The sequence below is a fragment of the Hemitrygon akajei genome, chromosome 10, assembly GCF_048418815.1.
Source record: "Hemitrygon akajei chromosome 10, sHemAka1.3, whole genome shotgun sequence".
Taxonomy (NCBI): Eukaryota; Metazoa; Chordata; class Chondrichthyes; order Myliobatiformes; family Dasyatidae; genus Hemitrygon; species Hemitrygon akajei.
In genome coordinates this window covers 117,147,949-117,165,486 of record NC_133133.1, presented here as the reverse complement: position 1 = coordinate 117,165,486, position 17,538 = coordinate 117,147,949, and the positions used below count along the sequence as shown (strand labels likewise).

The window sequence follows — 17,538 nt, the reverse complement described above, 5'->3', positions numbered from 1 at the left end:
CCTCCTTTATCCCATTAGATCAACCAGAAATGCCAGTTTGCACTATTGCTAATGATTGGCTGGTCATTAACGTGGGCGGTACAGCAGTGAAATGGTTAATATCATGCTTTACGACGTCAGTGAGCAGAAGGCCTGGTTTAATGCCTGCTGCCGTCCGTAAGTTTCCTCTGCGTGCTCCCACTTCCTTGTACAAGTTCGGTTAGTGAGTTGTGGGCACGCTACGTTGGTGCCAGAAGCACGGCGATACTTGCGGGCTTCCCCCAGCGCAATCCTCAGACTGTGTGGGTTGTTGACACAAACAATGGATTTCACTGTATGTTTTGATGTACGTAGAACATTATAGCACAATACAGGCACTTCGGCCCAACATTTTGTGCCGACCTTTTAACCTACTCTAAGACCAATCTAACTCTTCCCTCCTACATAGACCTCCATTTTTTCCCCACACACTCACCACTCTCTGTGTAAAAGAACTACCTCTTTCATTCCTCCTGTACTTCCCTCCAATGACTTTAAAATTATACCGGCTTGTATTAGCAATTGCCACCCTGGGAAAAAGGTCACTGGTTATTCATTCGATCTTTTATCATGTTATATACACCTCTATCAAATATGGGTTCAGGTTAGCTCATCTGCATCCATTCTGGATTGGAAACCCCATTATCACCACTGCACCAGAGGCGTCCTTGATTGGTACAATGTTTCTCCTTAAGGAAATTCATCAGGATATTTTCAGCTAAGCACTTCAGTCATAGTAATAATTTCTGTAAGACGATGTGTACCGGTTACTTGAAAACAAACCAAGCTGCTCTGAGACTAAGCACAGGGGTTGACACACTCCAAAGTAACGAATTTCTAAGTGCGAGAAAGTATGCATTAAGAAACCAGCAACGAAGAAGAATCTTGTAACAGATTTTTTAAAAACTAATGAAACTAAAACCAGTGATATGAAGAAATAAGTGATAGCATCAGTGATCTTAGCATATTTAAGCTGTCAACAAAACAAATTCCCTCCAGCCTACTCCCTAGCTCAAACCAGACTAAACTGACCTTACACAAACTGTGAATACGTAACTATACTCATTTGCTTCTACCATGCCCCGACCCAGGTGACAAATTACCCATAATAAACGCACAACACAAAATACAATGCAGACTAGACAGAAAAATAGATACGATTCCGACACAATGGTCTCGCTCCAATTTGGCAGCGGAGGCCCATGTTGCTCAGATACTATAAAGTCGACTCTTTAAAATATATGTGATAAACAGCATTGTTTTGTCTTTTAAAAAAACACGGGTCCCTTCCAATTGATTTTGTGACCTTGGTGTTTAATCAGAGCAGGCAGGATTTCTTAACACTATTAGTTCTAAAAAGCAGCAGTTTAGTAGTTTAAAGGTAGATGTCTAGTGTTGTTCAGCACAAGATACTCTGAGGCTCTAGGAAGAGGCATTAACCTTCTACGTGAGGAAGGAGATAATTTAATCACAGTCATGAACAGAGAACGTGTTTTAAGCAAACTCAAGTTACTTAACTATTTTTATTATTGAGCTGACCTTTAATTTCTGGATGTTTATTTTGCAGAATGTACTAAAATTAATGGCAATGTATGACTCCGCTGGTTCTTTGAATTGAATGGTTTCTATTTAATGGTGTTTGGGCATTTGTCCAACATCTCTGTGTGATGATATGATGTGCCAATAATGCATATTTTCATAAGTAGACTGAACATCCTATGGAATGTGAAATATATGCCCTCATACATGCCACAGGCAGGAAAGAATACTGTAAGTCTACAATTATTGACTAGTTACACTGTATAGCATGTCAGAGATCTAAAGGGACTTTTATCTCCTTATCCTGGTTTCATTCTAAATATTTGAAAATACCTTGCTATCAGACCGAGGACAGTAAATTGCAATATTCAGACTTACGTATACTCTAGATACAATTATACACAGGGGCAAAGACACATTGAGAATTACATTAGAAGAGATTCATTTTCTTGTGGGCATTCACAGTAAATACTAAGAAACACAATAGAATCAATGAAAAACTGCACACAAGATGGGCAAACAACCAATGTGCTAAAGGCAACAAGATGTGCAAATACAAACGACAAACAAAAAGAAAATATGCCTGCCTTTTTGTTGGCTATGTGGAACAGTCTATGTTCCAAGTCTACACTGGTGTCACTCCCCAACTTTTCCTACGCTACATTGACGATTGCATTGATGCTGTTTCCTGCACCGATGAGGAGCTCGTTTACTTCATCAACTTTGCCTCCAACTTCCACCCTGTCCTCAACGTTACCTGGTCCATATCTGACATTTCCCTTCCCTTTCTCCATCTCTCTGTCTCTATCTCAGAAGACAGCTTATCTACTCATGTCTATTATAAACCCACTGACTCTGCCAGGTTGAAGTGAAACTGTAGTGTTGGACTATACTTCTTCCCACTCTGTTACTTGTAAAAATGCCATTTCCTTCTGTCAATTCCTCCATCTCCACAGCATCTGCTCTCAAGATGAGGTTTTTCATTCTAGAACGAATAAGATGTCCTCCTCCTTCAAAGAAGGGGGCTTTCCTTCCTCCACCATCAACGCTGCCGTCAACCGCACTTTGCGCACATCTGCCCTCACCCCGTCCTTCTGCCACCCCACCAGGGTTAGGGTTCCTCTTGTCCTCAGCTACCACCCCACCTGCCTCTGCATCCAGCATATAATTCTCTGTAACTTTTGCAATCTCCAACGGGATCCCACCACCAAGCACATTACCCGACCCCCCACCCCACTTTCTGCTTTCTGCAGAGATCGCTCCCTTGTTCATTTGCCCCTCCCAACTAATCTCCTTCCTGGCACTCATCCTGCAAGCAGAACAAGTGTTACAGCTGCCCCTATACCTCCCCCCCACTACCATTCAGGGCCCCAAACAGTCCTTCCAGGTGAGGCGACACTTCAGCTGTGAGTCTGTTGAGGTCAACTACTGTAACTCAAGCAGGATTCTGTAGTGGGTCCTGAAGAAGGGTCTCGTCCCGAAACGTCAACTGCTGATTCCTCTCCTTAGATGCTGCCAAACCTCCTGAGTTCCTCCAGCATTTCGAGTGTGCTACTCTGTACTAGTAATGGAGTTTTACATTTCTTTTTGCAGAGAGTAACCTTTACAACTTTGTCCTTGCTATTGAATAAATAGAGAAATAAACATTGTTCCATTCTGCTGTGAATTCAAACACATCTGTTGGTATTTCACATGATCTGCTTCGTATGAAATCACAATCATCTTCCTCAGTGGTGAAGGTATGGACGTTCCTTCTGGATATTTAGGGAAGCAGCTAAGGATGTCATACAGGACCAATTGTCTGTGGTAAACAGTGGATTCATATAGACTAGACTGGTATATCCTTTAGATATGGAAGGTTATGGGGTGATATTCCTGCTGTGTTTATGAAAACTAAAATATTTAACAGAAGTAGAGACAGTAGGGTTAATTCAACGAAACAGGAGTGTGGTCTGAAAATTAAGGTGAAAGTCATCCAGAGTAGATGTCAGGAAGTATTCTTTCACCAAAGTGTATTGGTCGTGTATACAACTGTTATACTAAAGGTTCAGCAGATGTTGCAAATCCACAGCAATACACAAAATGCTGGAGGAATTCCCTGGGACACACCGACCATTTCTTGCCCTCCATAGATGGTACCTGACCTGCTGGGTCCTTCAGCATTTTTTCTGTTGCTCTGAATACTTCTCGAGTCTGTGCTGTTGATGGACAGATCTCCATAAGAAAATTATAGACTTGCCTACTTGATGTTCCTCCAAAAAAGTCGTGGAGTAGGTCCCTTTCATTTCCCAACCCTTCTTGTTGACTGAGCAAACTTGTAAAATGTCCAATCACAAACCAGAGACGATCTGTGTGAGCTGGGTGGTGGGGATACCCGATGATGGATGCTGCTTTCCTTACACAGTGCTTCGTGTTGAGCAGGGCTTTCAGTGCTGAACCCTAAGGCTGCACTGGTTATGGCCTTTTATTGATGAATTTGATTCACCTTTGGAGTGAGCTCAGGGTTCTGAACTGAATCTCTGGGCAAGTCAATTTTGTAATTTTTCCAATATCTTATTCTTCCAATCATCTGGGATGGGAGTTGATTGTGGTGCCTAGCCTTTAGTCAGGAATGACAAAAGACAGAAAATACCGTAAATAGGTTTTTTCCTCTAAAATAGAGGAAAAAACAGGTACTGTTTGAACAAGCTTTACCAAGAAAAGCATCTACTGTCCATCCATGGATTTCGAACACCCAACTTAAGGACAGCCCTACATATGAACAAGCACTCACGATATTATTAAATTCAAAAGCTTGACAAACACACATTGCCATGAGTAACAGAATTATTTTCCTCTCTTTCTGCTCTTTAAATAATTGTTTCTTTTTCAGTCTTATGGAAAGTCTCTTTGGAACTGGAATTGGAATGGGTTTATTATTGTCTTGTACAAGTGAAAAGCTTGCCTTCCATACTGTTCGTACAGATTGAATCATTTCACAGTGCGTTGAGATAAAACAAGCTAGAATGTGAACCCTGACTGCGGGTGCTGGAAAATGGTCTGCTAACTGCTACACTACTGACTCCCTGACTAAAAATCTTTCGACCCCAGTGTTAGATGGTCAATGCTTGGGCACTCACAAATCTCTGGGTGAGAGAATTCCGAAGCTCCACCATTTCTTTTGAAGAAATGACTCTTCATCACAGTCACCTGGTTCTGATCTCTTCAACCAGTGAAAGCAACCCCTCAAAGCCACTCTGAGTACCTTATTTATTTAATTTTCAAAATTCAGATATAAACGAAGGAGTGTTGCTTGGGATGAATCAGCAGGGAGTTAAAGTAATGAGTTTTATTTTCTGCCTGGGAACTGCCTGTCCCATCAGTACAAGGTGTCACATCTGGAGACTATTAATGTGATGCACCGCTGTCTGTTAAGCCACAATCATTTAGCTGTGCCTTCTAATGAGTTGTGTGCAGGACCATGTAAAACATGAAAGAAAATTGGTTTGTGCTGACTTTACAGTGTGGCTGCCTGCTGAGACGGTAGTGGCAATATGTGTAACAGAAGACTGGCCCCGCCATCACAGATCAGATACAGTGAGGGAGCCACGTGTGCACATGCCAAGCGGAAATACAGCACACCGCCGGGTGCACAGGACTCCAAGGACCAGCTCACTGGGCAGCCCCAATTGACCGAAACAGCATTGGTATAGATAGTCAGCAGATTGCGGCAGCTGTTCATTGAACCTCTGTAACACTTTATTCAAAACAGGTAGTCCCTCGTGTCTGTGCATTCCCAATAAAAATATCAACCTCCCCACCCTTCCAGCACTTGCAAATGACATATGAGTACTGTTTAAATGTGTGAGGTTTTGCTTCTATCACCATTTTTCAGGCAGTGTGCTCGTTTTATATATCTATCTAATCTTGTCTTCCCCCCTCACCTAGTCTCATCTATCACCTGTCAGTTTGTACTCTTCCCCCTCCACCCCCCCGCCACCTTCTCATTCTTCTTCAGTCCCCTTCCCTCCAGTCCCGATGAAGGGTCTCAGCCCGAAAAGTTGACTGTTATTACCCTCCATTGATGCTGCCTGCCCGGCTGAGTTCCTCCGGCATTTTTTGTGCGTTATCTATCTATCAATCTATTTATTTGATGTTCAGGCCAGTAACATCATGAAGGATACCACCTATTCTGCTAATGGATTGTTTGTCCCACTCCCATCAGGGAGGAGGCTATGTAGCATCCACACCTGGACCACCAGACTCTAAACCAGGGGTTCCTAACCTTTTTTATGCCATGGACCCCTACCATTAACTGAGGGATCCATGAGCCCCAGGTTGACAATCCCTGCTCTAAACAGTTATTTGCCCCATGGATGAACAACAACCCCCCCACTAACCCACCCCTTCACTCCCCCAACCAGCACTACTTTATCATTTCCTGTCAAAGTCACCTATGTACAGACACCCCTGTACCCAGCGTCACTTTATGGACAATCAATCTATGTATATAAGCTACCTATGTATTTATATTTATTGTGTTTTTTAATTATCTGTGCATCTTTGTGTTGCACCGCCTCTGGAGTAACAATTATTTCAGTCTCCTTTACACTTGTGTACTGGAAATGGCATTAAACAATCTTGAGTCCAGTAGTATTTTTGTGTCCTGCACTGTACTGCTGCCACAAAACAACGATGTTCACAATGTGTGTCAATGGTAAATAAACCTGATTCTGATGCTGACCTCTGCATATCACTAACACCTCAATTCATGAGGTTGTGAGCTCAAATCCCATTCGCTACTTGAGAGCTGACTCCAGGCGAGTGGGTTGTCTTTCAAGTGGGTTGTCAAACCGAGACCATATTTCCTTATTTATCATATTCAGCCAAATAGAACAAAGTGATTTGGCCTCCTGTCCCATTCAATCAGATCACTGGCTGATTGTTTCTGTCTGTATGGCTTTCTCGCATGACCCCCACGTGATTCAGAGCTTTGTGTTCCTTGGAGTGAATACCACCAGAATGTTGGAGGAACTCAGCGGGTCAGGCAGCATCTCTCGACATTCTGGGCCAAGACCCCTCATCAGGAGGGCAGCAGAAGCCAGAATGAGAAAGTGGGGCGAAGAGGGGAAGGAGTACAAGGTGATGGGGGGGGGGGGAACCAGGTGAGAGGGGAAAGTGGATGGGTGGGGAAGGGGTCCTATTGTAGATCCTTACCCTGGAATGTCAACTGTTTATTCACCTCCAACAGAATCAAAGTGCATGCACCAATCCCAGACGTTGTTTCTTCTCCCCCCCCCCCCATCAGGTGAAGGTACATAAGACCAAAAGCATAAACCACTCTGCTCAAGACAGCTTCTCTTATAAGCCTATTGAATAGTCCAGTTAAGGTGGACCTTAACCTCACAATATACCTTATTACGGCCTTGCACTTCATTGTCTGACTGCACTGCACTTTCTCTGTAACTGCACTCTGTTATTATTTTCCCTTGTACTACCTCCATGTACCGATGTGATGAAATGATCTGTATGGATGGCATGCAAAGCTTCTCACCTTTCCTCGGTACACGTGACAATAATAATCCAGCTAAGTTGCTGTCCTGAGTATCTAGAAAGCTTTGAGAGTTGGAATGGGCTTGGTGTCTTCACTGTACCTTCAGTGGCCACTTTATTCGGTACCTCCTGTACCTAACAAGGTGGCCGCTGAGTGTACGTTTGTGGTCTTCTGCTGCTGTGGCCCATCCACTCCAAGATTTGATGTGTTGTATGTTCAGTGATGCTTTTCTGCATACTACGGTTGTAACACATGGTTTTTTCAGTTGCTGTCGGCTTCCTGTCAGCTTGAACCAGTCTGGCCATTCTCCTCTGACCTCTCTCATTAACAAGGCTCTTTCACTCACTGAATTGGATGTTTTTCTGCTTTTGCGCCATTCCCTGTAAACTTTGGACACTGTGTGTGAAAATCCCAGAAGATCGGCAGGTTGTGAGATACTTGCACCATCAATCATTCCACAGTCAAAGTCACTTAGACCACGTTTCTTTTCCGTTCTGATGTTTCTGAACAACAACTGAACCTCTTGACCATGTCTGCATGCTTTTATGCATTGGGTGATTAGATATTTACATTAATCAGCAGGTTTACAGGTGTACCTAATAAAGTGGCCACTGAGTGTATTTCTGGTAATGCTGGAACAATGTGGTCTGGATTTAATGCTAATAAATCCTAAAACTAATGAGCAAGAGACTGGCTGAGAAGGTGTGGGCCCCAGAGAGACAGGGTTCATTCCATGAAAAATGCTTTGAGATGTGAAATGTGCAAACCTTATCCCTTTATTACGCAGGATGCTAATCCTTTAATGTGTTTTATTACAGTATGAATTCTCAAGCACAGAAGTCATGCATCAGTTAAGAAGAAACCTGGTTGCACAGACGTGTCGAGCAAACAGTGCCAAGAGCCGCAAGCGTCGGGTTTTAACACCCAACGACCTCAAACATCTGGTGGTGGACGAGGATCACAAGCTGATCTACTGCTACGTGCCCAAGGTGGCGTGCACAAACTGGAAGAGGGTGATGATGGTGCTCACAGGCCGCGACAAGTACAGCAACCCGATGGAGATTCCGGCCAATGAGGCTCACATCCCGTCAAACCTGAAGACGCTCAATCAATACAGCATCTCAGAGATCAACCACCGGTTGAAAAGCTACCTGAAGTTCATGTTCGTACGTGAGCCCTTCGAGCGGCTGGTGTCGGCCTACAGGAACAAGTTCACCAGAAGGTACAACACGTCCTTCCACAAACGCTATGGCACCAAGATCGTCCGACGGCAGCGGAAGAACGCTACCCGGGAGGCCCTGCGCAGCGGTAATGACGTGAAGTTTGAGGAGTTTGTGGGCTACCTCATCAATCCCCACACGCAGAGGGAGGAGCCCTTCAACGAGCACTGGGAGACCGTCTACTCGCTCTGCCACCCATGTCACATCCACTACGACCTCATTGGGAAATATGAAAGCCTGCAGGAGGATGCCAACTATATTCTGCGTTTGGCCGGAGTAGACAACTTAGTCAAATTTCCTACCTACGCCAAATCCACCAGAACTACAGATGAAATGACAGCTCAGTTCTTCCAGAACATTAGCTCAGCCTTCCAAACTCAGTTGTTTGGCCTCTACAAGTTAGATTTTATAATGTTCAATTACTCTGTGCCAAGCTACCTGAAGTTGGCGTGAGAATATCCACCCAGTTTATTTAAAATTTTATTTGTTATTATAATGGCATAAAAAAAACAGATTTTCTTCTTGTAAATGTAATGAAGATTTGCTAATTTGCTGCGAGCAGCAAGAAGCGAAATTTATTTAAGTAACTTTGTAAGAAAGGATCTCTTTCTCTTTCCTGTTTCACGTTTGCCGTATCCTTTAAAAATGTATAATTCAGCACAGATAAGATGGGCCAAAGGGTCTGTTTCTACGACTCTCTTTCTCACTCCCCTCCTGCTCCCTCTCTCCTACCCTCTCCTTTTCTTTCTCTCTCCCTCTCTTTCTTTCTCTCTCTCATTCTTCCCCTCCCCTCTCTCTCTTTGCAGAGTTAGCCATCTAGTTTCAAGAAGTTCTTTGCTGTGCTGATTTGCAGCCTCTGACTCATTTGTGTAAGATAAGAGGCTCTGTGATTCCTGTTGGAGGTGTTTTGCCTGCAAAGGATTCCCCAAACTCAAGGTTCAGTGAGGAATGCTGTTAATATCTCACCCTTAATGTGTGCAAATACTCTCTGGGGGACAAGACTGTAACAAATGGCTTGTGAACTGCAAGGGATCTTGTTTCACATTTGCCGTATCCTTTAAAAATCAGCATTTCAGCAATTAGTTTTAAGTGTTTTTGGTGATTTTAAACCGCAATTACGGTCAATTTTTCTTTTAAGAAAGCTAACATAAAGCCTCTGTCATCTGATGCCAGGTCTCAGATTAATAACAGATTGGTTTCTGAGTTACTTACAGTTCCTTGAGTTCCCCTTTGCACACACAAAAATTCCTCGAGATGGCTTTGTCGTTCTTTAAGTGGCTTCATCTGCCCACAAAGCATGTGAGGGAACCTCGACCAAGAGAGCTCGTCCTTCCTTTGTGGCTACAGGCCACATCTAACAGTATTTACTGGATTATCTGCTCTCCTAGTCCTGCTGTAGGGTCTTGCCTGGATGGACAAGGGAGGAATGAGGGTGTGTTATAATAAAACAAAACTGCAGATGCTGGAAATCTGAAATAAATCTGTAAATGCTGGAAACTCCCATATCAGGCAGGTCATTGAAAAAAAACTGAATGCTTCGGCTGGGAGGGCTCTTTGACCTGAAACACTCTGTGACCGTTTATTAGATACACCTGTACACCTGCTCATTAATGCAAATATCTATTCGGCCATTCGTGTGGCAGTAACTCAACGCATAAAAGAATGCGGACGTAGCCAAGAAGTTTAGTTGTTCAGACCAAACATCAGATTGAAGAAGGACATATGATCTTAGTGACTTTAACTATGGAATGATTGTTGGTGTAAGCTGGGTTGGTTTGAGTTTCTCAGAAACTGCTGATCTCCTAGGATTTTCATGCACAGCGGTCTCTAGAGTTTACAGAGCGAAAAACAAAAAAAAACAACCAATGAGCTGCAGTTCTGTGGGCAAAAATGCCTTGTCAATGAGAGAGGTCAGAGGAGAATGGCCAGACTGGTTCAAGCTGGCAGGAATGTGACAGTTACTTAAATAATCACACGTTACAACAGTGGTGTGCAGAAGAGCATCTCTAAATGCACAACATATCGAAACTTGAAGTGGACGGGTTACAGCAGCAGAAATCCACGAACATACACTCAGCGGCCACTTTATTAAGTACAGGAGGTACCTAATGAAGCAGCCACGGAGTGTAATTCACTTCTCCAGCCCACCACCCTACCCAATGCTGCCTGATCAGTGTGTTCTCAGTATTTTCTGTTTTCTTTATGAAAGAACAAGGTTACTGTTGTTCCCACTAAATCCACAAAAGTATCTGAACCCTGTAAATTCTTCAAAGATATGAAAAGTCAAAGTACATTTATTGTATGAGGTTCATCTTCTTGCAGGCAGCCACAAAACAATGCCACACAATAGAATCCATGAAAACCCCACATGATAAAAGATCGACAGACATTCAATGTGTGAAAGAAGAAAAGATCATGCAAACAAAGAAAAAGATAAGCAGGTAATGCACAGAGTTGCCGAGGGTGAATCTGCAGCCACAGAGCCAGCTCTGCACTCAGGGAAGAGTAGCTGGTCCAGAACCCAAGAGCTGCACCACCAATCAGCCAATGTCCAATCCCTGGTACTTTGTTCAATTCAACTGCTGTTTGAACTCAACTGTTGAGATGTATTTTAAAATTAAAGTGATCTTTTTAAGCTGTGAAGCACAACTTTCAAAAATGACTCTGAGAACTAGATACTCCCAGGAGACTAATGGTCATAAAAGTATATCCATATCTTTAAACTGGACTCGATGACTCTATATCCAATCAGTTTAAAATCCTAAGGTATGCAGCTGAGCGAAGAATAGATGTTCATTATTGAGTCATAATATTGACATGTTTCTGTTATTCTTGGGATATCTCAGGAAAGGCCAGTATTTATTGCCCATCCCTTACTGCCTTTAAGAAGTGGGGAGATTTCTCCTGCATGTCTGCCATCTAAACACTGCTTCCACGGTGCTTTTAGATAAAATGTTCCAGGATTCTGACCCTACCTTGAAAGTGTGTGCCCAGGAAGGAATGGGGCGGATGCAGCTTCAAGAGGGCAGCCGATGTGACGTTCTGCTTGAAATTGGATTGCCGTTGACTCCGCTCTCGGTATGGAAGTTTGGGAAACAGGGACTCTGGACTCCGGCACCAATGTTTCCATAACGATCTCCCTCAACAACCTCGGCATGGCTTTGGTGGATACTCCGGGTTTCTTTGCTGAACTCTTCTTTGAGAGGGAAAGGAAACCCAGAGAGATGACTCTGGGCTCGGATACATGAACTATAGCCGAGTGCAGCTCTAAGTGAATAGCGCACACTGGAAAAAAAATGACAAATAGCAAGACATATTTCAAGCTGGTCATTCCCCTCCCATTAAAGATTGACCCAGCTGGGTGGAATTTCTGGTGACTCCCACTGCCTTGCCATTGGGAATGTGTTGGACAAGGGTCTTCATGCCTCGGTTTGGTGTTTCTCCTGACCTATAACCAGAGGAGGGGAGAACTACTTACCCTCACCCCAGCCCCCACATCTGCCACACACCGACATCCAGACCCACTGACAGAAACTCTGGGTGGTTTTGGCGTCTGTAAGACATCCACAAAGTCATCGAAGATTTATGAAACAGAAGGAAGCCGTTTGGTCCATCCTGTATGTGGTGTTTGAGAAAGAGCTGCATTGTCCCAGCCAGTCTTCCATCTCATGGTCTGTAGCCTTGCAGGTCATGGCTCTCCAAGTGCTACCCAAGAGCTGTGGAGAGTTTCTGCCTCGATCTTCCCTTCAGGCAGTGAACTCCAGACCCCACCACTCTCTGGGTGAGAACATTTTTCCTCAAAAACCCTCTAACCCTTGTCCAGTCACTTTACATTGAGCAGCTTCTCATCGCATCTGTCTAGATTAGTAGATTAGCAAGGTTAATTCAATGCACAAACTGTAATTAAAATCCAATTAAAACAATGTGAAAATGTTTTACTTTTGTCTATATTCCTATTGTATTAACCATCCAAACTCTACATCTTAGTTCACATTTCATTCCTTTAATTAATTTGAGAACATATTTAAAGTACTTTGTTAAATATTTGTTTGATAAGGATAGTTTTTGCAAACAGTTTAATTAAATGGACCATTGTTACTTAAAATAATGTTAATATCGGATGGGTTATTTATGTTCTGAAGAGGTTTGGAGCAGTGCCTATTTCAATGGCAGCCACTATTTATTTCTTTTTTGTGTGCAGAAATGAGAATGTGTAAATTTGAAGAATTAGCACTGGGCTCCAGCTATTTATTTTGCAGGTGAGGTTTGATACCATTTCTCTCATTGTTTCATCACTCATCAGTTCCATCAGACCATCAGACACAGGAGCAGAGTGAGGCCATTTGACCCATAAAATCTGCTTCACCATTCCATCATGGCTGATTTATTATCCCTCTCAACCCAATTCTCCTGCCTTCTCCCTGTAGTCTTTGGTGCCCTGACCAATTGAGAATCTATCAGCCTCCTCTTTAAATATACCCAGTTACTTGGCCTCCACAGCCATCTGTGGCAACAGATTCCACAGATTTACCACCCTCTGTATAAAGAAATTCCTCCTAATCTCCATTCTAAGGGAAACTCCTTTTATTTGAAACTATACCTCTGGTCCTAGATTCTCCTGTTATTGGAAGTATCCTCTTCGTGTCCATTCTGTGTAGGCCTTTCAATGTTTGGTAGGCTTCAATGAGATTCCTCCCCCTCATTCTTCTAAAGTCTCGCAAATACGGGCCCAGAGCCATCAAACACAGTTCATGTGTTAGCCCTTCGATTCCTGGGATCATTCTCAGGAACTTCCTCTGGATGCTCTCCAATGCTGGCACATTCCTTCTTAGATATGGGGCCCCAAAGCTGTTTGCAGTACTCCAACTGCAGTGTAACGAGCCTGCATGCACCATCAAATTATGCCCGTGTGACTGACTGACTCATTGGATTATGGGGGGAAACCGGAGCACCAGGAGGAAATGCAGTTGTGGGGAAACGTACAAATTCTTTACAGACTTTGGCAGAATTGAACCCAGGCCACTGCCCTTCTGAAAGCATTATGCTAACCACTACACTATCAAGCTGCCTGAAAATAAAGTCCCAGCATTACATTTTTACTTTTAGATTCTAGTTCTCTCAAAAGATCGCTAGCATTGCATTTGCCTTCCTTACAACTGACTCAACCTGCAAGTTAATCTTTAGTGAATCCTGCACTAGGGCTTCCAAGACCCTTTGTATCTCTGATTTCTGGATCTGCTCCCCATTTAGAAAACCGTCTATGGCTTTATTTCTTCTCCCAAAGTGTTTGCCATGCAGTTCCCCCCACAATATTCCATCTGCCATCTCTTTGCTCATTCTTCCAATCTGTCTAAGTCCTCCTTCAGATTCCCTGCTTCCTCAACACAACCTGCCCTTCCACCGACCTTTGCAGTAGCTGAAAACCAGGCCACGAAGCGATCAATTCCATCAACCTTTGTCTATCCTGCCTGTTATTTCGTCAACAAAGTTCTACAGATTTGTCAGGCAAGGTTTCCCCTTAAGGAAACCATGCTGACCTTGACTTATTTTATCATGTGCCTCCAAGTACACCGAATCCTCATCCTTAAAAACAGACTCTACACTTTCCCAACCACTGAAGTCAGGCTAACTAGCCTATAATTTCCTTTCTTCTGCCTCCCTTTCTAGTTAAAGGGTGGAATGACATTTGCAACTTTCCTGTCTTCCAAACTCATTCCAGGATCTAGTGATTCTTGAAAGATGCCTCCACAGTCTCTTCAGCTACCTCTTTCAGAACACTGGGGTGTAGTCCATCTGTTTCCGGTAATTTATCGACCTTCAGACCTTTCAGATTCCCAAGTATCTTCTCTTTATTAAGAGTGATTATACTACTTCCTCCTGACATGCTTGAATTTCTGTCAGGCTACTAGTGTCTTTCACATTGAAAACTGAAACAAAATACTTATTCTGTTTGCCATTTTTTCCCCATTACTACCTCTCCAGTGTCATTTTCCTGTACTCCAAATGCCCATTCTTTTACTCTTCATATATCTGAAATAACTTCTGCTATTCCCTTTTATATTATAGGCTAATTTACCTTCATATTTCATCTTCCCTCCCCGCCATAGCTTTTTCAGTTGTCTTCTGCTTTTAAAAGTTTTCCAGCCTTCTAACTTCCCACTAATTTTTGTTATATTATATGCTCTCTTGTGCTTTAATGCTATCTTTGACTTGTTAGCCATGGTTGCCCCACTGTCTCTTTAGAATACTTCTTCTTTGGGATGTATCTATCCTGTGCCTTCCAAGTTGCTCCCAGAAACTCAAGCCATTGCTATTCTGGTGTCATCCCTGCTAGTGTCCCCTTTCAGTCAATATCAGCCAGCTGCTTTCTTCCATGCCTCCACAGTTATTTTTACTCCATTATAACACCAATGTGTCTGATTTTAGCTTATCCTCAAATTGCAGGGTGAATTCTGTCAAATTATGACTAGGTCTCCTAAGGATTCCTTTGCCTTAAGTTCCCTAATAAAATCTGGTTCATTACACAATACCGAATCCAATACAGGTTTTCCCATAATCTGCTCTTAAAAACTCATCTTTTAGGTATTCTACAAATTCCTCCTCTTTGGATTTAGCACCAGTCCTATTTCCCCAATCTACCTGCATTTTGAAATCCCCATGACCATCATAACATTATCCTTTTTACATGCCTTTTCTATCTCCTACTGTAATTTGTGTCCCACATCCTGGCTGCTGTTCAGAGGCCTATGTATAATTCCCATCAGGAACATTTTGCCCTTGCAGTTTCATAACTCTACCCACAAGGATTCTACATCATCTATGTCACTACTGTGATTTCATTTTTTTTACCAACAAAGCTACCCCATTCCCTGTGCCCACCTGCCTGTCCTTTCAATGTGATGTGTATCATTGGATGTTAAGCTCCCAGCTGTGACCTTCTTCCAGCCATGAGTCTGTGATGCCCACATCATCCCCTAACTTGTCTTCCTAATTTCCAAGTGCTCAGTATCTCAAAACTTACTGTGATATATGTAAAAATAAATATGGACCAGGACTTCCTTTGCGCTTATGCTGAAATACTATGTAAATGAAGTTGGAGCTCCATCAAACGATAACTTACACCACTCTTTAAAAAAGAAGAGGGTTTCCCTGATTTCAGGTAACTTAAGAGATCTTGTGACGTTATTCTCTTTGAAGAGAATGTTATTTTCGTACATGCGTCCACTGAAAAGTTACAAGGACAAGTAATTTAATATCTTTCATTAAATTTTGTACACTGTAAATGGCTTACTCCATTTTGTTCCCTGTCTATCTAGCTAGATGTTATCTCCTGGATACTACCCTGTTACTGATTGCCAGTAATTGTGACATGTTTGTTTAGTCATGCGACCTTTTTTAAGAATTTCACTTGAGCCTAATTAATTATTTTTCTAAGTAACTTTCATTAAAATGCGGGATGAAAACAATTGGTTTGTGTGATCATTCGAAAGGGTTAACCGCTAAATGAAAATTAGTACTTTGTAGCCACTGGGATAAAGGCACCAAATTGGCAGGGAGTTCACTCTTGTTACAGTCCTGTGCAAAAGTGTTAGGCACCCTAGTTTTTTATATGGTTTCAGATGATGTGGCCTCCACGGAGCCCTGATCTCACCCAAGGCTGTCTGGGATTTCCTGGAGAAAGAGAGTAAGCGAGAAAGCCAAAATCTGCAGAAGAACTGTGGCAAGTTCTCCAAGATGCTTGGAACAACCCACCAGCTGATCTTTTTATAAAACTGCACGGCAATGTACCTAGGAGAATTGATGTTGTTTTAAAGACAAAGGGTGGTCACACCAAATGGCAATTTGATTTAGTTTTTACTGTTGACTGTCTTTATAATAACTTTTTGATATTCAAAAATGTTTCATTATTTTTTCATGTGTCTAAGACTTTTGCACAGTACTGTATGTTGTTTCAAGTTCTCTTCTGGAGACTTAAGCGGATAATCTAACCATGGAAAGAGTGTGAAGCAGTCCTTCAGACTTACTGTTCTTCTGAACTGCCCTCTCTTGTTAGACTTTTGAAGAACAGATATCCTGCCTGTTGATAATTATTTGATCAATAATCACCAAAATCCCATCAACACCCCCTTTTGCTTCTGGGAACTTGCTCTACGTAGGAGCCACTTTATTAGGCAAACCTGCTTATTAATGCAAGTATCTAATCAACCAATCATGTGGCAGCAACTCGATGCATGAAAGCATGCAGACGTGGTCAAAAGATTCAGTTGTTCAGACTAAATAAGAGAATGGTGAAGAAATGTGGAATGATTGTTGGTGCTAGATGGGGTGGTTTGATATGGGATTTTCATGCACAATACTCTATAGTTTACATAGAATGGTGCAAAAAACAAAGAACAATATCCAGTGAGCAGCTGTTCTTGTTAATGAGAGAGGTCAGAGGAGAATGGCCAGACTGGTTCAAGCTGACGGGAAGGTGACAGCAGCACAAATGACCACGCGTTACAACAGTGGTTTGCAAAAGAGCATCTCTGAATGCACAACATGTTGAACCTTGAAGCAGATGGGCTACAGCAGCAGAGAATCACAAACTCATCGGCCACTTTATTTAGTACAGGAAGTTCCTAATAAAGTGGCCACTGAATGTATTCAACGATGGTCAGCACATTACCCAGACAAAATGCAAGGTGCTCAGCGACTTGCTTCTCTTTCTCTCCAGCAGTAACAGAAACTTAAAAGCTAAGAGCAGGAGCAGGCCATCTACCCATCGAGCCTGCTCCACCATTCAATAAGATCATGGCTGATCTGTCCATGGACTCAGCTCCACCTACCTGCCTTTTCCCCATAATTCTTCATTCCCCTGCTATGCAAAAATCTATCTAAGGAGCAATTTACAGGGGTTTACAATTTACAGCAATTTACAGAGAACTGGAGCAGCCTACTCCCCCCCCCCCACCCCCGGGAATCCCATGCAATCCTTAAGACTATAACACAGGGAAACGTACAGACTCTGCGTAGATAACCCACGGGGTCAGGCTGAACCCAAGTCACTGGAGTTCTGAGGCAGCAGCCCTCATTGCTGTGCTCTCTGGTACATTGCAATTGTCTGAGATCGTGACACAGTGCATCGAGGTAGAACAAGTTAAAACAATAACTGCAGAATGTAGTGTACCAACTACAGAAGAAAAGCAGTGCAGGTAAATAAATAAGGTGCAAGATCATAACAAGGCA

The 17,538-nt window shown here is 42.8% G+C and overlaps 1 protein-coding gene across 2 annotated transcripts in view; it reads left to right on the top strand.

Annotated features, from left to right (window-relative positions):
- chst11 (carbohydrate (chondroitin 4) sulfotransferase 11) overlaps nucleotides 1–15,776 on the top strand; it is a 217,857-nt gene extending 202,081 nt beyond the window's left edge. For both annotated transcript variants that reach the window (XM_073058809.1, XM_073058808.1), the window contains exon 3: nucleotides 7,909–15,776. In XM_073058809.1, coding sequence (XP_072914910.1) covers nucleotides 7,909–8,763 — 855 coding nt within the window. In that variant the 3' untranslated portion in view covers nucleotides 8,764–15,776. The remainder of the gene's footprint in view (nucleotides 1–7,908) is intronic.
- The last annotated feature ends 1,762 nt before the right edge of the window (nucleotides 15,777–17,538 follow it).